At 40.2% G+C, this 20,919-nt stretch overlaps 1 protein-coding gene across 1 annotated transcript in view; it reads right to left on the minus strand.

Moving 5' to 3' along the window:
• The window catches only part of RASAL2 (RAS protein activator like 2), a 298,400-nt gene extending 277,685 nt beyond the window's left edge, over positions 1 to 20,715 (minus strand). Inside the window, exon 1 of the mRNA XM_060774420.2 lies at positions 20,287 to 20,715. Coding sequence (XP_060630403.2) covers positions 20,287 to 20,449 — 163 coding nt within the window. The 5' untranslated portion in view covers positions 20,450 to 20,715. The remainder of the gene's footprint in view (positions 1 to 20,286) is intronic.
• Between the last annotated feature and the right edge of the window lie 204 nt (positions 20,716 to 20,919).

Below are 20,919 nucleotides of genomic sequence, written 5' to 3' on the forward strand. Positions count from 1 at the left end.
CAATAACTAGGAAGTCTTAAGTTTGTTGTTATTGAGCAAGAACACATAAAACAGCACTTTAGACATTTTATTTAAACAACCAGCATGTGAATATTACTGCAATATTCTCTACATGGAACTGCCTTTGGAGATATTTTAGAGCTTATATCATTTTAGAAGTTTTCTAAAACTTCTAAAACGGAGAATAGAAAGTGGGGTCATATCTCACTTCTAAAAATGTGTCATCCTTGCTTGTTTTCAAGCTTGATTCAAATATTAAAACTTTATAAGAAAGGCTCTATACAAAATCTGGTACAAGAATAGGAAATAAGAAGGAGGAAGAGGAGGAGGAGGACCCGTTATGGCTATCAACTCAAGAAACTTTTAGAATGATTGGTAAGGAGGAAGAGAAAGAATAGTTGAGATATAAAGATATCATAAAATTTGAAAATAATATGCCCAAACCTATAACAGTGGAAGAACTGAGGGGAGAAGATATTCAAACAGGGTGATTACATATAGTCAGTCAACTGAGAAATACAGAAATGACTTTAAAGAAAACAAGAAAATGCACCATCAGAATTAGAACAAATACTATGATCAGGAAAAAGCAAGTATATTCAGAGGACACCAAATATTATGAAACTATGGAACAGAAAATAAACAAATTAAAAGATGCTTAATAAAATGGGGCCAAGATATTGGTTATAACATACATTTAGCTTTTTGGGGAAAATGTGGATTAGAGGCTGAAAATTCAGTCAAGCAAATGAGATTATTGAGAACTTTTACAAAACAATTTTCAGATGGCATATCACCCCATCAAAACTGGCAAAAATGTACAAAAATTGTGATAATAAGTGCTGAAAATGCAAGAAGCAGAAAGGTATATTTTACCATACATGGTGGACCTGCAAACCTAAAAGCTTCCTGGGTTACAGTTAAAGAAGTGCTGCAAACTATGTTTTTAAAATACCTTACGATTTCAACCAGAGGTATTTATACTGCATTTAGCAGATAGAAGTGTGCAATTTTCCAAAATGCAGTAACAGTGGCTCATATTATTTATGCAAAAAAATGGAAATGAGAAAAGATTCCTTCAGTGGTTATTGGTTATTAAAATTGTTTGAATTGACAGAGACGGATAAACTTTCTTGTATATTGAAAGACAAATCTATACAGAACTTCCAGAACAATTCAACACCATTTTTATTGCATTTGAAAAAAATCAAATCTTTGAAATCAAAATCAGCTAGATTTAGTCAACAGTTTTAGAAATACATAAATGTAAACATCTGATTATTTTAGTGCAAAACTCAATAAATGCACCTTGTTTTATATTGCTCTGTGCAAGATATCTCTTTCCCCTCAACCAATCATTCCATGTCATGTCATTTCAGATTTTGTCTACAAAAGAAGTCAAGTATCTATTAACATGCTGCAATTCCGGAAAAAAATAATATATGTCTTCTCCTTAGACAATGTATCTAAAAATCTTCAATCAAGCTGCTACTATACTGCTAAAGGATATATATACAAATGAGTACTCCTCCTCCACTAATGAAGGTAGAAATCTGGAAGTACACTTATATTCTTATGCAAATTTCAATCAGAACAGAAGACATCTGCTCAACAAAATGCTATTTTCCCACAGTATGCTGAATGAGTATTAGCTAAGTATCTGACAGTGCCTGTTGAACAAAGGCCAGATTTTTTAAGGGCATTCAGCCAAAACATTCCGTCTCAATAATGAGTCCTCAATAATCCTGTGTGAACTCTCTATCCTTATTTGACAGTGTACTAGTTAACAAATAAGGAATAATAGACCGTTTTCAAGAAATGATATTTTATATCAATGTTATTATGCTACAAACTTGCAGTCACAATAATCTATATAACATTTGGAACAGCATGTGCTTGATAATCTGTACCGTATTAAAAAATAGGAGAATTGCTCTTTGCTTTTGAAGGAAAGATATTGTGAATTCTTACCCAGGATACCCACTTTGCCTTCAAAACACACTTATTAAAATGGGCAAGCAATGTGTGGATCCAGCATTCATTGGTATAACATTCACTGGATCTAGCCACCAAAATCAATTTTTGAGAGGTATGTGAGCTTCAGTACGAAATACCTGGTTATCTACCATGGCTAAACATAAAATCTAATTCTAAAAGAACAAAAAGTCTATCTCCTCTCTGCCTGAAAGCAAGTGTACAGACACAATAGTTGCATCAAGCATATCTCATGCTCCCCAGATATTTTAAACAAATACATCCATAATGACTATTGCCTGTGCTATCTGAATGGCACCAGGCTGCTTTTGCTTCTCGGTGTACACGCACTCCATAACTGCAGCAACTGCACTGACTGGAGGTGTCATTCACAAATGCTGTACCAAGCAAGAAAACACAGTTTCTCAATTTATTCTGGGAACATGTATTTTAACGATTCCCTGTTGAATTAGAGAAAAAGATTGAGCATTGATCTAGGATTTCACACTGTGGTTGAACATAAGATACTGCACTACCACAGGCCAAAGGTTACGAACAGCCAGTAGACAAGCCATACAGAAGGCCAACTTTTACCAGGCTGCATCCCTCACCACAACTTGAATGACACCATGTCTAATAGTTATGTTATTATTACAGGCATGTCTCAGTCAACAAAGTCTCCGACAAACAAGCTCCTTTTTATAAAGTCTTATCATGCCTACACAGCCCTTAATGTCACCCTGCTAGAAAATTTCTAACAACAGAAGCATGGAAATCGAGTCCTTCGGGAGATGCTAGCGGGGTACAAATAAAGATAATAATAATAATAATAATAATAATAATAATAATAATAATGGAAAGGGTGGTAAAAGAGGGCCAACATTTGTTGTCAGGTCCCAGCAATGTGTCTACAGTAAATAGTGCAATAATGTTTTAGACTGATTCTACTGTATCTACTTGTGTACATGTATCTTTAAGTCACCTGTCGACTTATGTCAACACTATGAATTTCGTAGGGTTTTCTTAGGCAAAGAATACTTGCCTAAGAAAGTTTATTCTGTTGAAATACAGCACACAACACCTAGTATTTGATGGTGGTCTCCCATCTAAGTACTAACCAGAGCTGACCCTACTCAGCTTTCGGATCAGAAGGGATCTAGTGCCTTTAGGCTTGAATTAAAAATCTTCAATTAAAAATATGGAAATCATTCTCATTACTTTTTGGGATAGGCCATGTAAATAATCTGTGGGTGTGATTTTTATTTTTTCAATGTCGAAATGCCTTTGCACTATTTCTTGACTTTCTTCAGTAGGCATTCCTAGTATTGGCTATTTTCTGACAGTATTATGGTGTCCTCTGAATATCCCAAATTCTTGGTGTTTCTTACTCCAATTTTCACAACTCTTTTTTCCAAGTCTATTCATGTTCTATGGATTATATATTCGATATAAGAGCTAAATAGATAGGATGATAAAATGCAGCCTTCTGTGACATCCCCCACCCCCGCCCCTCGCTAACTGGAAAGTGATCCTCCTGGTTTCCTATGCCAGCCTCAAGCTTCATTCTGGCTCACTAAATGATCTCCCAAAAATTTACCGTAATACAAAATGTAATGTGAAGATCTCCGGCCCCGGAAAACAATAAACTGGAAACAAGGAAAATCCAGGTAGTTTTTCAGGTGCTGGAAATTGTGATAATATATAAGACCTACTGTCCCTATTTTCTATTTACCCTCTTTGACAATGTGAACTTATACAGGAAGCAGCTCCTGGCCTCTCTTCAGTCCGAGTCCAGTCAAACTACTCCAAACTTGCTTTAGAAATTACTCCTTTTTAAACTCCTCCCCCCATGATCTTTTCCCCAGAAACTCAACACTTGACTTGTCTAACATAAGTATTGTAGCTTCAGCCTATTTCAGCTGTGCATGTCTATGGCCTATTTTCTAAGCCACACAGCCTCTGTTTTAAACCACAAGGGTCTTCTTAAAACTAATTTCTCAATATTAAAATCTGCTGTGTGAATTTTTAATATGTTCATGTAATCCCGTGCGTTATATATTTGGTTTGGATTACATTGTTCATATTACCATACTGCATATTAGTTAATTTATTATACAGGTTGATTATCCCTTATCCAGAAATCTGAAATGCTCTATGGAAGGTTGCAATAGCGACGCCTTGCTTATTGATGGTTCAGTGCACACAAACTTTGTTTAATTTACAAGATTATTACAAATACTGTGTATAAAATTATCTTCAGGCTATAGGTATAAGATCTATATGAAACAAATTAATTTTGTGTGTATCTAATTGTGTATGTGCAAAATTTCCAAAATCCAAACCAATTAACTAATCCAAAATACTTCTGGTCCCAAACATTTCAGATAAAAAATAATAAACCTGTCATTCATGTAGTATTATTTCTTCATTCTCAACAGTGAATGATGTTGTGAAAGAAAAACACTATATATTAAATCACTGGAATAGTATGGAGAAAGTAATTAAGGCACACCACTACCAAAATAAAATACTTCCTGTGTGTGTCCTACACGCGTCTGTGGAACATACTTGTTAACTTTGTGACAGATTTGGGGGAATTGGAGGAGCTGGAAAAATCGGGTGATCCTGAGTTCTGTCTAGCCGAAGGATCACATTCATCTCACCTGGCTGTTATTTATTTATTTATTTCGCATATTTGTATCCCGTCCTTCTCACCCCCGGAGGGGGACTCATGGCGGCTTCACAACAGGCATTCATTCAATGCCAACAACAGTAATAAGTGATAAAAGCAATGTTTGCCCTCATCTAGACTGTCACAGCTACCAAGCAGAGGGATTGCATGCTCTCTGTATGCCGATCTGGGGAGCAACCTGGCTGCTGAGCATTGGACTAGTTGGAGCTTCTGAGCAGTCTTCAAAGGCAGCCCCATGTAGACTGCGTTGGGATGTAATGAGAGCGTGGGCCGCTGTGGCCAAGTCTGACTTCCCAAGGTACGGGCGCACCTGGTTTTAATTGTGCAAAAGCTCCCCTGGCCATTGTCAAGACCTGGGGTTCCAGGCTCAGCTATGAGTCTAGGAGAACTCCCAAACTGTGAACCTGTGTCTTCAGTGGGAGCGTGACTCCATCCAGCACAGGCTGTAACCCTATGCCCTGTTCAGCCTTGCGACTGACCAGAAGGACCTCTGTCTTGCCTGGATTCAATTTCAATTTGTTTTCCCTCATCCAGACTGTCACAGCTGCCAAGCACCGGTTCAGGACCTGAACAGCTTCCTTAGTAAGCCTCCCTCCTTAGGTGGGAAGGAGTGAAAGAGCTGAACATCATCTGCATACAAATCACATCTCACTCCAAAACTCTGAATATTCTCTCCCAGCAGCTTCATGTAAATGTTAAACATCATAGAGGACAATACTGATCCCTGCGGAACCCCACAAGTCAATGGTTGTGAGGTCAAGCAGGTGTTGACCTCATCAAAACCTTCTGGGAACGGTCCTCAAGAAAGGATTGGAGCCACTGCAAAACAGTACCTCCAAGTCCCATATCTGCGAGGAGTTCCAGAAGGATACTGTGGTCAATGGTGTCAAAGGCTGCTGAGAGGTCCAGCAGAACCAACAGGGACATACTCCCCATGTCCAGCTCCCAGGGTAGATTATCTACTAAGGTGACCAAGGCTTTTTCGGTACCATGTCCCGGTCTAAAGCCAGACTGCGCTGGGTCTAGATAATCAGCGTCTTCCAAGAACTCCTGCAGTTGTGAGGCAACCACACATTCTAGGACTTATGAGGTACTTCCCTAGGTTACCAGATGTTTTGTAGAGTGGGCTATGAGCACATGTGACAGGAGTAAATCCTCTAGTTTGAACACAAGCCTGATTACATAAAAACCAAGGGAATAGAAGTTACATTGTTAGAGGAAAGCAATCAGGCATATGCAAACTTCAGCCCTCCAGGTGTTTTGGACTTCAATTCCTACAATTGAAGTGGCTGGGATTTCTGGGAGCTGAAGTTCAAAACATCTGGAGGGCCGACGTTTGACCATGCCTGAAAGCAATGCACAGATCCAAAGAGCTGAAGCCCCCACAAACACACAACACATTGCTTACTTCCTAGTAGTCTCTTTCAGCAGTCTTTTACTAGTTAAATTGGGATTCGGTCTGCAATGAGATAATTTTCAGGCAAGGGGTAGATTTAGTACCAGTCATTCACTCAGTACTCATCATTAAAAGTGTGTTGTTGATTTATTATTCCACAATGAATGCAGCAACCCTACTCTAGTTGGTCCTAAAATTGGATTAAGGCCATCCAATTTTAAGAAGCTCCTTAATATGGAGCTTCTTAACTACAAATAAAAAAAAAACCTGAAGTGCAATTTCAGGACTTTTCAAAAATATTTAGAAAGAAGTTAAGAGAATAAATCCCAGTGGCCTTATGATTAATTAACCATGAGTACAAAAAAGATAATAAAATTCCAGCTAATTCACGTTGAATCTTAATTATATTATCTGAAAGGGCCTCATGGTATCAAAACTGTGTCACTGGGCCATGGTCCTTTTTCTTCTCTTAGCAAACAGTAAATGAGACTACTGAAAACATTTGGAACAACAGAATAGAAAGCTTCCTTTACAGAATCTTTACAGGCTAGGCAGTCATACTATGTAACCCAACAAAAAGTTGTGCTTTCAGCATGTAGCACAGACATACAAGTAAAAATTCAATGTTAAAGCTAAACTTTAGCTCTTGTGTCTTATATGGATTAAGCTTAATGTTACTTGCATGTTCCCTGAAGTTCATCCTCTTAAAGACACAAGACTAATTACTTCTATACTTAGTGGAACAAGCAAAGAACAGCAATAAGAAGGAAATCCAGTTCCAGTCATGGGCTATCGTGTCACAGTTCTCAAAATAGGAGGAAGATTTTCTAAGGCAATGAAGTCGTTTTCTTTGACTTCAAGAGTCTCACCATTACTAAGCATTCAAATAACTGTTCTTTTAAAACTCTATAGCTTCAAAGTTATAGGGACTTGCCCAAGAACTGAACTTGACTTAAAAAGCATCCATAATCATATCCTAAATGCCCGGGATTAATTGTGAATAGCCTCTCCTATCTGATATTTGGTCTACTGTGAAGTTCTCTTTAGACTAAATGAGAAATTGTTGTAAACTGGACGAATGGGTCTGTGACAGCAAATAGTGATCACTGGCAGATTTGTAGCTTAAATATTGGAGGATTTTTTAAACAAATAAAAATGCTTAAGAATTCTTTTAAATTAGCTGAAATACCCGAAAGACAACAAATCCTGTCTGGTCTTGGAAGCTAAGCAAGGTCAGCCTTGGTTAGTAGTAGTTGAATGTGAGGCCATTAACACCAAGTTCTGTAGAATAGAGTTCAGAGGAAGGAACTGGCAAAACCATAACTAAGTACTAGCCATCCCCTACCACGTATTGCTGTGGCCCAGTCTGTGTATATGTGTTTTGTGTGTGTATATGTGTGTACATATGTGTGTATATATTTGTGTATATGTGTATATATGTGGTTTTGCGCATGCATTGTAATGTATTTTTTATTTCTTGGCTTTTTAAGTCTTTTCCACTGTGTTTTCTGTGTTTTTATGTGTGATGGTCACTCGGTGGTCTGATAGGTGTATTGTGTCCAAATTTGGTGTCAATTCATCCAGTGGTTTTTAAGTTATGTTAATCCCACAAATGAACTCTACATTTTTATTTATATAGAAATAAAAAGAAACTATCAAAATTCATGAAATTTCTAAAAATTCCTTTAAATTAGCAAGTATGATTTACACTTTGGATGAGATTTAATGAAATGTTGATTAAGAAGTTTCTGTTTCAGGACTATCTTTTGTAAAATCTACATGTCCTTTCTACTCTGTGACTACATTGTATCCTGCTTTTGGAATACAATTTTTTTTAAAAAAAATATCCTAAGTCATACTATCCAGATTTTAAGCACTGAAACAGGTAACTATTACAATGTAACAAAAACTGTACCACAGAACTGCCAAAATCAGTCAATTTTGTGTTTGCAGATGTGACATGCAAAGGGTTTATTCATAAATAACTACAATAAATATGGATTTTTTCCTGTTTTTTAGCACAACCCAATTGTGGACACACACACACCTTAAGCAGATCTGCTAGCACTCTTGCCAATAAAACCTTTTCACAGACATTTCAAAAATTATTTAAACCCTGAAAATACACCTAATTGTGGTTGAACCCCTCTTCAATAAAAGTAAATGATTACCAAAGACTGTAATTATATAGACAGTAAAAAACATAAAAATAAATATTGTGGATTATTATTATTATTAGAAACATAAATGTGTCCACAGTTTTGAGATAAGCAAGATATCTGCATTTGGCAACAAAGAGATCTAACAACCTTGAAAGCCTGCACACACAGTGCATCTTTTTTATTGGCCAAATTAAGACTATATGCAACATGGATTCTGGAAATTTACATTACTTCTGAAATTATACTTTGTACTGTGGGCTACAAAATAAAGCCAGGTAGTTATGCTCCTCAAAATCATTTCCATTTTGCTATTGTTAGTGAGATACTGGACAATGAATCTGCTGCAAAGCAAAAAAAACTGAATCAAAATAATAAGTATATTTACAAATGTTATCCTAGCTAGACATTTAAACTCAAGAATCTGGAGTCTTCCAATAGACATTCAAGTGTTGTCATATCTTATAGCCAATATGTAGTGGGTTTCCTTAACAGGAATCAAATAGAAATGTAAACTAGACACATTTACATCACTTAATGTTTCATTCCATTTTCAGGAACCACAACATTCATCACTCTTTTTTAAAATCCCAGTTGAATAAATTTCTAGAACTAATTACTCATTGTTATTGAAAACTACAAAAAATTCAGATTAGCCCTCATTAATTACTGTAAACTGCCACAAATGGAATCATGTACAAAATATAGGAAGAGAATGAGCAACTTTGTTTTGTGATTTAGGAATCCCACAGAATCCAGGTCAGGCCAAGATCCCACCATCACACTTAAAGCACATCGCCTAGGGGGTCTATCATAATAAAGCATTGCTAACTCCAGTCTTGGTACCCACCAACACAAGCTATGTATTCTCTGGACTATGGTGGTTTTCTGTCATATTTTGAACAAGTTCTCTGTTCAGATGTAAACTGAATGGCATACAGCTCCTAGAACACCAACAGGCAAGGTTAATCAGATCTGAGAAGTGGCCAACATTTTTTTTTCAAATTAAGTAACTGTTTCCTCTAATGTATCTCTCAGCTAAGTGCCTTTTAATTTCCATGCTATCCTAATTCCCCTACACACATGGGGGAAGATTGAACTATGGGTGGTTGTTATATTGATAGCTCTCTTGGCTGCCATGCTAAAAGAATGGTATATAGTTCTCACTCATACCAGCCTTTCCTTCAAGAGTAATGGCAAAACCCGGATTAAACATTCCCAATTTTTATTGAGCAACACAGACCATAGTACCAGAGAACAACCCCTATTGTGTGTGAGTATGTTTATGAGTGTGCCTTCAAGCAGCCTGCCAACATATGGCAACTCCATGGATTTCGTAGGGGTTTCTTAGACAAGGGATTATCAGGGGTGGTTATGCCAGTTCCTTTTTCCGAAATACAGATTACAGCACCTGGTATTCATTAGTAATCTCTGACTCAAGCATTAGCCAGGGCTGTCCCTCTTTAGCTTTCAAGATAAGCCTGGTGCCTTTAGGGTATTTAGACCCACAATGCCTATTATCCTTTGTTAAATTAACATTCTTCTTTGACAGCTATAAAAAGCTCCTCGTTGCTATAAATATCTACAGCATAACAACAGCTAGAAACTACATTTACTTCTGCACTGGCAAGGCATTATTTTAATTTGATTAAATGAAGAACAACATATCCGGGTCAATATATGCAAGTCAAGTATAGGATTAAAACAAATTGAAAATATACTGTATTTAGTTCAGCCCAACTACTACTTAAATAAAATAGGATCCCACAAAATACATTCTGGCTGAAAAGTTTTATTTCTCAAAGCAGAAATTTGTCACTTGAGGGATTCAAAATTACTTCTGCTGTCCAAGTATGCTTTAAAAGTAAAAAAATCAATGGTTTTTCCCCCCAAATAAAATAAATAAATAAATTTTTAGCCAATAAGCAGTACAAGTAACAAAACTGCACTGGCAGCATTTCAAAATTTCTGTTTTCAGCAGCAATCCATGCCTGAATAAGGAACCTATAATTTCAACAATGTTTTACATTACAACAAACTAACTGATGAGTGATTTCAGCTCCACTACTGCCAATGAGCCAGATTTAATACATGAACCTGATTTGAAGGCAACAGGAACAGAGTTTTATGTCTTTCAGGCCTGAAAGGATATTAGATACAGAGTCTACACTCTCAAAAGGTCCAACATAAAGCAAGTAGCAAAGTACAGAACATTTTAATCACTCTGACAGCCATTCAAAATACCCATATCCTCCCAATTGGCTGAAAAGCCATCCTAGTTAGGATTCGGGAATTCGTTGTCTGGGGATTCCTCCTGATGTCACCAGTGATTGGGGTTTACTCTGTATTTAGAAAAATGAACAATTGTCATGTGTGGATATGAAGTTGGGAGTCATCTAGAAGGTCCACCCTGATAAAGGTGTAAACTGGTAGAATGAAGTGTGGCAATATGCAATGCAATCCATGATGAGTTCAATTGCCCAGTACAGTTTATACAAAGTGTGAGCTCCAAAGAGCACAATGGGTTTTTATGTAGAAACACACAATTCAATGAAAAGTATACAGAGTTAATCTGTGCACTAATATTTGGCAGAGACTCATCTCCGGACCCCCACAGGAAATTGAAAAACTACTTTACATGATGGCATTAACTTCACATGTTGGCATTGTCCTTTTCTAATGGCCCCAAATTCACAGTAAGTGGGAAGCCAGAAAAACCCCTCAGGTATACACACAGGCACATCATATTTTAGTTTCCCAAGAGATAAGCACTGGAGCGTATAAGCACAGATATGGTTCCTCGCTTCAGCGCATCCAGTTACCTTTATTAATAAACATGTGTGTAGAGATCACAAAGAATTATGAAGTGGACAGTGTGAGTTTAATAAATGATTTCTAAAGGATGATAAATGTGCAGCTCTGTGACTGTGAGCTAAACCCCTTTTGTTAAAGGGCTTACAGATAGGTTCTAGCCTGGGGTTAGTGGGTGCACATTTCCTGTTTAGTTCCCCTGAGGCAATCTGTTTATGAAAAGAGGGTTTACCTTTTCTGGAATATGTAGTCTTCCTGCCCCTCCTGGCAGTTACTGGAAATGAGGCAACAGGTAGGGAGGGTAAATGCCACTATTTCAAGATTGCGGGAATATAATATGTAAAAATAAAATAAAATTCATATTTGACTTTGGAATTTATGTTGAATCCATCTTTTGGGAATAGACTCTGATTTTTCAATAGCAGTATTCCTTATATAAGTTTTTACTGATACATTTTATTGTAGGTAGCTTTGTGCAACCCTATAATGACATATTATATAGTAGTTACATGTTCTTTAAGAAAGCAGGAATGCTCCCTGTGTAGATTCCCAAAGGAAATGAAAAAAAAAAAACCATTTCCTCAAGAATAATTAGAAAACTGCTTAATATTAAATCTTGTTCAAAGCAAGGATGCTTACATCCATATCATAAAGGTCAATGGGAAAAAGAATGCCCAAGTAAACCTAGCATTTTCTATGGTCTCTGATATAAAAATCCCTATCAATGGTTACACAAGGGATAAGGATACAGTCTCTTGCTGAGCACTACTGGTTTTAGAGGAATAGGAAGAAAGCACAATTTTATCTGCAAATCCAACATCATGATGAGGAAGGCAACCATGTACCCATTCTGACACGTCTATAACTCTTAAGAGGACAAACTTCACTTGATAATTTTGTTGAACATCTCACCCCTTTTTCATGTGACTCATTCTTATATACCAGAAGACACTGTACTGGACCTCTTGTCCAGTGGCCATTCTTCTGGGGCGGGATACATCTCTTGGTGAGGCATGCAATATGACAATTATCCACAAAGAAGGGCATATGTGTTTGCAAATAGAAAGATACATGCCCCTGGTAGAAACCCCTCAGAATTTTCACTGACCATTTCATTTCAGATGACACCAATCAACTTTTGTAGGCAATATATATACACACTTAGGTACAGCTATAAAAATTATGTAAATGAAAGCAGTGCTCGCTCCTGGTCCTTAGACAGTGTAGACATCAAAGCCTTGGAGGGACAATGAGCGTTAACCTCTCTATTATTATTATTATTATTATTATTATTATTATTATTAACACAGGAGCCCCCAGTGGCGCAGTGGGTTAAACCCCTGTGCCGGCAGGACTGAAGACCGACAGGTCGCAGGTTCGAATTTGGGGAGAGGTGGATGAGCTCCCTCTATCAACTCCAGCTCACCATGCGGGGACATGAGAAAAGCCTCCCACAAGGATGATAAACACATCAAATCATCCGGGCGTCCCCTGAGCAACGTCCTTGCAGACGGCCAATTCTCTCACACCAGAAGCAACTTGCAGTTTCTCAAGTTGCTCCTGACACGTCAAAAAAAATTATTAACATTATTTATATGTCTAGTTTTTTCAAATATATAGATTCATTGTGGCTAACAACAAATATGGCATAAGAGCAACTTTATTTTCAGAATTGTTTTTTGTGACTTACAGGGGTCACTGGGAACCTTTCAAGTAGAAAAGAGCATAGGGATCACAAGGCCTACAGTGATGACATAGCGCAGAACCTAAGTATTGTCTCAAGGTGCATTAACACTGTAGAATTTACTTTAACTGCCATGGCTCATTGGTATGAAAGCCTGGAAATTCTAGTTTGGTGAGACACCAGCACTATTTGGCAGAGAAGGTTAAAGGCCATCTAAAACTACTACTTCCATGATTCCATAGCATTGAGTCACCTAAATGAATTCTCAGACATTTGGTCAGCCTAACAACTGATGTTACTGATTCCAATCATTTAACTTTTACAAATTACTAGGGTCATTCCTGTGTGTGTGTATATATATATACAATCTGTTACAGTGACAAGGATCTTACTGATGTCTTTACAATAGTGTGCCCAGCCAAATTAATAGTATTAGTACACTGTCTCTTATAGTAACAGAAGGTAGTCCAATAAAAGTTATCAGCTTACCCTTTGTCTAAGACTGACTTAGTAACACCTGTCCATGCTTAAGTTTCAACTGTGTCCGAAGTCCACTAAAGTTTAAGTGCTCAGCAATGATCTGCATCAGCAAACTACTTACTTCACAGGGAAAATAATAAGAGTATTCTTCTTCTAAAGCAAAGTACTACACAGTATGAAATCGTGTAGAACAAAATAATAACAACACATTTATTCATTACCTGTAGAACAAAATAATAATAATAATACGTTTATTTATTACCCATAGAACAAAATAATAAAAAATGTATTTATTACCTGTAGAACAAAATAATAGTAATAATAATCATAATAATACATGTATTTATTACCTGCCACTTCTGATGGCTCAGGACGGGTACAACACATTCAAAAACATATTAATATAAAATATATAAAATAAATTATATAGATAAAAACACAAAAATATAAAAACTTGCAACAAGCACTGATACAGAATTCACATATTATAGCAATAGAATGTAAATCGAAATTCATGATTGAAAGTTGACTGCGTAGGCCTGCCGGAAGAGATGGGTCTTCAAGTAAAAAAGATTTAGCAAAACCTTATTTCTGAGAATTGCTGCTTTTAAGATTGAGTCATGATATTTTTCTATAATACAGCACACACTGTGAGAGGGAAAAAAGCCTATGAATAGGCAGGGCTGATACAGATTTATTTTAAGAGCTTACATACCAGGGAGGGTTTCAAAAAGAAATAGGAAATAACAGTGAGTCTTGAACATCAGCCAGATCACTACAGAATTTGACATCCTTTTTCCAAGCTCTCATCAACCTTTACTATAAATAAGGATGCCATTTGAGTGCAAGTACAAAACCACAAGACGAACAAATATCAGTATCTTCTGGCAGCTCATTAATGGAGCTTTAACCATACTGTGACTCTCCTTGCCTTCTCACAAACACAAAAGACTGAAATACAGAGTAGAGAATTATGCATCATCCCAATTGTTAAATGCTGGGGTACAGCTGACGTATTCAAGCTCAGCACAAAAGGTTGATATTTCCAAACTTGACATTTAGGAAATATGACTAATCATAGGGCAAGACACCCTTTCAGCCCATTTCTTTGAACTGTGGGATGAAGACTCTTACTCCCATTTGGAGCAATCAATGGAACGAAAGCTTTCAAGACCTACATAAAAATGAGCCACTGTTGGGACTACAATCCTCTCAACATATACCTGAGAGTAAGTCCCCCATGACAGAAATGCACAGTTGAACAGATATTCATTACAAATCTTTTTCAATTAAGGATTTAACTGTGGTTGCAATTTTCCTAAACCTAAGCGTGAAACATTTCTGCCTGTTCATCAGTATTTCAACCTGATGTCCAATCTGCTGGAAAAGCTATCCAGAGATTGGACAATAGGGCTGTAAACAACAGAACATTCTCAAATCTAATCTGCAGAGCCTTTTATATGAAAATGATTCTGAACTAAACAGAGCTGTTCTTTTTAATGGGTGGGGAGGAAGCTAGGAAGAAGCTGTGCCAGGAGGTGCACATCACATACACCATAACAAGTTATTTTGTATTTATATTTTGCTTAAAAAAAAAAAACAACAGTCCAACTGGGAGGGAGTCTCTTAACCCTTGGGTGAGTAGTCCATATTCCAGGGCAAATAAATCTATTCCAAGCCACCACCTGGAAAAAGGAAATTTTTCAGGGACACCAAGACAGGAATACACCATTATGAAAATACTCTGGAAAGGATGAGGACAGGAAATTCCTCCTGTGTTAGCTTCCCCAGCAGAAGGGAAAGGAGGCTTCATAAGGAGGAAATCGCTTAATGTCAAACTAAGCCCAAACCCAAGACGAACATGGAAAGAAACATCAAAGGTGAAGGCCACTCAGTTTATAAGGACAGTGCAGACTAGAGGAACTATAATTACAATTATTCAAAGAATACTGCCCTTAAACTGCGATAAATGCTATGTACAGGGACATTGTGTGATTATAAATAAGGTGCCTGAAATTGGGATGGGAAAGCAGGAGGAAGATCTTGTGCCAGGCAACAGCAGATGTGGGGAAATGGGGGGGGGGGGCACACAGAGGCAATCACTGGGGCCCCTTCTACTACATTATATGGTCAGTGTACACTCACATGGCCAGTGTTGACCACATGTGTCAAAAATCAAAGCCTGTGAGCCGAATGCAACTTGCCATGACATTTTATGTGGCCCTCCAGATGCTGGACTACAACTCCTGTATCCCTCATCATTAGGCATTATGATTAGAGCTGATGGGAGCTGGGATACAGTGACATCTGGAAGGTTGCAGTTTGTTCTGTTGAGTCAGGAGAGTGGGTTTTGCCTTTGAGGCAAGGCTTGTGGAAAGGATGACATTGTTCCGGTACCAATGAAGTTCCTTACCAGTAATTTTCAGGACTACAGACCAGTGGCATTCACTTCCATCATCATGAAGTGTCTTGAAAAGCGGGTCTGTAGGCATATCATGTATTGCCTTACACATACATTGGGCAAACATCAGTTTGCCTATGGAGCCAGCAGATTGACAGAGGACGCCATAGCCATCATGCTCCACACTGCTCTGACCCACCTGGAATGATGGGGGAACTATATATGGATGCTTTTTGCTGACTTTGGCTCCGCATTTAACACAATATTCCCACATAGACTGGTGTCTAAACTCATGGATATTTGATTATCATGTTCAATCTGTTCCTGGGTTATGGAATTCTTGTCAGGATGTTCCTAGAGGTTTAGACTAGGTAATCATACCTCATCAGCTCCCACTCTCAACACTGGGACGCCACAGGGCTGTGTGTTGAGTCCTCTGCTTTTCACTTATTTATTTATTATTTATTTCGGGCTTTTATAACCCATCCTATCTCAACCTCCGCAGAGGGACTCAGGACGACTAACAAATCAGCACCCCATGGCACCCACATCAAAACATAAATACACAATTTAACGGCAATATAATAATACAATATAAAACAGTATAAACAGTATAAAACAATATAAAACAGTATAAAAACAACAATCAATCAGTCAGCGGACACATAGGATTGCACCTCCATCCACCATAGCAATATCATTACCAAATTTGCAGATGATACAACTGTGGTGGGGCTTATCTCTAATGGGGATGAGTTTGCTTATCAGGATGAGGTGGAAGGGCTACTCCCATGGTGCAGGGACGATAATCTGGTTCTTAACATCAACAAGACCAAGAAGCTCATAGTGGATTATAGGAAGAACGGACCAGAAATGCAGCCCTTGGTCATAAATGGAGACCAAGTGGAGAAAGTGGCCAGTTTTAGGGTGTCACTGTTAAGGAGGATCTGACCTGGGGCACCCAGACAACAGCCTTGGTGAAGAGATCCCAGCAGAGACTGTACTACCTGAGTCTTCTAAGGAACCAACAACTAAATGAAAAACTGCTGGTAACTTTCTAATGCTGTGCTGTAGAGAATGTCCTAAGTTACTGCATCTGCGCATGGTTTGGTAACTGCACAGTGGCAGAGAGGAAGGCACTCCAAAGGATCACCACTACTGCACAGAGAATCCCTGGTTGCCCCCTTTCTTTAGAAGAACTTTATAGGTCCAGCTTCAAAAAAACTCAGAGCATTCTTGGGGATCCATCTCACACAGAATAGTGTTGTTGTTGTTGTTGTTGTTTAATTATTACCATCTGGCAGATGGTATAGGGTGACAAAGACAAGGACAAACAGACTGAGAAGTAGCTTTTATCCTAGAGCTGTGGCTATGTTGAACTCAATAGTTTCACATTGATGTGGCACTGGGGGCTGTGCGATGGTGGTGGAAGTGTGGAGGGGTGGGTGTGTTGTTTTCGTGATGTGTGCTGGGGAAGGCATTTGATTTCAATGTGCAATAGCACAAAGACAATAAAGCTATTCTAAGGGCCCTTCCACACAGCTATATAACCCAGAATATCAAGGCAGAAAATCCCACAATACCTGCTTTGAACTGGGTTTTCTGAGCCCACACTAAGGTAATATGTGATTTTCTGCCTTGATATTCTGGGATATTAGACTGTGTGGGACCCTAATTCAAAGCAGATATTGTGGGATTTCATGCCTGGATATTCTGGGTTATATGGATGTGTGGAAGGGCCCCTAGACTATCAAGGCAGGAAATCCCACATTATCTGAGTGTGGACTCAGATAACGCAGTTCAAAGCAGATATTGTGAGATTTTTTGCCTTCTGGGATATAGGCTGTGGGGAAGGGCCCTAAAATGTCCTTCCTCAACCTCAAAGCCACAAGTGCTCTCCATAGCAGACAACCAAGGGTGATGAGACACTGTCATTCAATAACATCTGGGTAAAAACAGAACACTGGTGATGGTGTAAAAGAAATGATGGTTGGCCCTCTGTATCTTGGATTCTCCAATGCCCTTTGAAGGCTACCATAAAGTGCATGTGGCCCTGCAGGAAAATGAGTCTGGCACCCTCATACAATGCAGTGAGTCTACAGTGAACAACATGTAATGCAGTTTGGAACAGTATTACAGCAGTGTTGCTGCTAAGGGGGGCAGGGCTTCTCTGACTGGAGAAGAGGAAGGACCCTTCCCCACTGCCCTATATTCCAGAATATCAAGACAGAAAATCCCACAATATCTGCAATGAACTGAGTTATCTGGGGGGCCTTTCCCACAGCCCTATATCCCAGAAAATCAAGACAGGAAATCCCACATTATCTGAGTGTGGACTCAGATAACTCAATTCAAAGCAGATACTGTAGGATTTTCTGTCTTGATATTCTGGGATATAGGGCTACGTGAAAGGGCCCCTAGCATCTAAAGTTCAACTACCACTCCAGAGGAGGTAGATTCCAAGCAAGGACACTTTCATGGTATTTATTACTTGCACCATGATCTTGAAATGCACAAAATGTTCACATGTACTATTCTGTTGCATCCATTACTAGAACCAACAAACAAGATAATCAGTATGTTTTTATCAGTGAAAGTGAGAGATTGGAGCTCCTCACAAGGCACAAAATAAGCTCATGACAGAGGGCCCTTCCACACAGCCCTAAATCGCAGAATATCAAGGCAGAAAATCCCACATTATCTGCTTTGAACTGGCATATATGGCAGCGTGAACTCAGATAACTCAGTTCAAAGCAGATATTGTGGGATTTTCTGCCTTGATATTCTGGGATATAGGGCTGTGTGGAAGGGCCCTTAGACAACTTTCATACCAGAGGTTTCTTCACTAGTATAAGCTCAGACTCCTTCTACATTGTCATACAAAATTCGGATTATCTCATTTGAACTGGATTATATGAGTCTGCACTACCATATAATCCAGTTCAAAGCAGATAATCTGGATTTTATATAGCAGTTAGAAGGGGCCTCGGGGCCCTTCCACACAGCCCTATATCTCAGAATATCAAGGCAGAAAATCCCACATTATCTGCTTTGAACTGGTATATATGGCAGTGTGGACTCAGATAACTCAGTCCAAAGCAGATATTGTGAGATTTTCTGCCTTGATATTCTGGGATATAGGGCTGTGTGGAAAGACCCTGTGTCCACACTGCCATATATTCCAGTTCAAAACAGGAAATGTGGGATGTTATTCAGCTGTGGAAGGGACCCAGAAGAGCAAGGCAGCTGATCCACAATATCAGCTTTGGACTGAGTTATCTGAGTCCACACTGCCATATATTCCAGTTCAAAGCAGGAAATGTGGGATTTCATTCAGCTGTGGAAGGGACCCCAGAACAGCAAGGCAGCTGATCCACAATATGGGCTTTGGACTGAGATATCTGAGTCCACACTGCCATATATTCCAGTTCAAAGCAGGAAATGTGGGATTTTGGGTTGTTGTAGGTTTTTTCGGGCTGTATGGCCATGGTCTAGAGGAATTCTCTCCTGACGTTTCGCCTGCACTTTGGCAAGCATCCTCAGAGGTAGCACGGCAGCTGATCCACAATATCGGCTTTGGACTGAGTTATCTGAGTCCACACTGCCATATATTCCAGTTCAACGCAGGAAATGTGGGATTTTATTCAGCTGGGGAATAGCAAGGCTGCTGATCCATAATATCGGCTTTGTACTGAGTTATCGGAGTCCATACTGCCATATATTCCAGTTCAAAGCAGGAAATGTGGGATTTTGGGTTGTTGTAGATTTTTTCGGGCTATATGACCATGGTCTAGAGGTATTCTCTCCTAATGTTTCGCCTGCACTTTGGCAAGCATCCTCAGAGGTAGCATGGCAGCTGATCCACAATATCAGCTTTGGACTGAGTTATCTGAGTCCACACTGCCATATATTCCAGTTCAAAGCAGGAAATGTGGGATTTTATTCAGCTGTGGAAGGGACCCCAGAATAGCAATGCAGCTGATCCACAATATGGGCTTTGGACTGAGTTATCTGAGTCCACACTGCCATATATTCCAGTTCAAAGCAGGAAATGTGGGGTTTTATTCAGCTGGGGAAGGGACCCCAGAATAGCAATGCAGCTGATCCATAATATGGGCTTTGGACTGAGTTATCTGAATCCACACTGCCATATATTCCAGTTCAAAGCAGAAAATGGGGGGTTTTATTCAGCTGTGGAAGGGACCCCAGAATAGCAAGGCAGCTGATCCACAATATTGGCTTTGGACTGAGTTATCTGAGTCCACACTGCCATATAATTCTGTTCAATGTGGTTTTATACAGCTGTGTGGAAGAGGATGAAGAGTGACTTTCAAGCTGTGGGGAAGGACACCCAGGAGCTGCCAGCGCCCTCACCTGCTTCCCAAACCGCAGAGATAGCAACGTCTGAAGGGAAAGAGGGAGATGGGAAAGGTACCCCAGTGTTGCACCGTCTGGGCTTTCCCACCCCCCACCCCAAGAGAGAGGGGTGGGGCCAATGAGGGGCATGCATCCTGGAAAGGGGGGGTGGGCTGTTCAAGGGGCGCGTGGGCTGGAGAGGATGGGGGCGGGGCTACACCTGAGGCAACTGGATGGTCGGGAAGGAGGGGCTGCAGGGAGGGCGCGAGGATGGACTGAAAAGGCGGGAGCTTTGTCTCCTGAGGAGCCCCCCGCCCCCTCCCCTTTGCTCACCATAGACGCGCAGCCAGCCCTGCAGCTGGCACACCGACTCCCTCAGGATCCGCTCCAGCGTGCCGGCGGCCGCAGCCAGGTCGGCGGGTCCTGGAAGGGAGTTCCTGAGGCGCTCCAGGCCGGTCTCCAGGCTGGCTTCCCCGGCTGAGGGGCCGCCCTCCATCCTCGCCGAAAGAGAGAGAGAGCGCGAGCTCCGCAGCCCCTCGCGCTCTCGCCTCCTCGCGCGCACCCTCCGGACTGAGAGGGAGAGGGAGGGGGAGGAGGGCCCGCCCCCCTCCGGCCTCACTGCCCGCGCGCCCTCTCAGCCGGCCCCATGCCGTCCCTTTGCGCCGCTGCTGCCCTGGCTGCTCCCTCAGCATCCCAGGCACATAGGCAGGAGCAATGGAACGCCAGGCAGGCAGCGAGGAAGGGAGGGAGGGACGGACAGCGCCTGGCCGGGAAGCCAGGCCCCCTCAATCGCCCATCGACGCGCACAGGCTCACACCCCTCGCGCCGTGAGTTGCCGCCCTCGCCGGCCGCTGATTGGCTGCATGCAAATGAGCTCGAGACCCCGACGGGGCGGCTCTGCCCGGCGTTACTCCTGGGCCGCCGAAAGGAGAGCCTTAGCTCCGCCCACCAGAGGAGAGCACCAGG

Source organism: Anolis sagrei, chromosome 4 (genome assembly GCF_037176765.1).
Source record: "Anolis sagrei isolate rAnoSag1 chromosome 4, rAnoSag1.mat, whole genome shotgun sequence".
NCBI lineage: Eukaryota > Metazoa > Chordata > Lepidosauria > Squamata > Dactyloidae > Anolis > Anolis sagrei.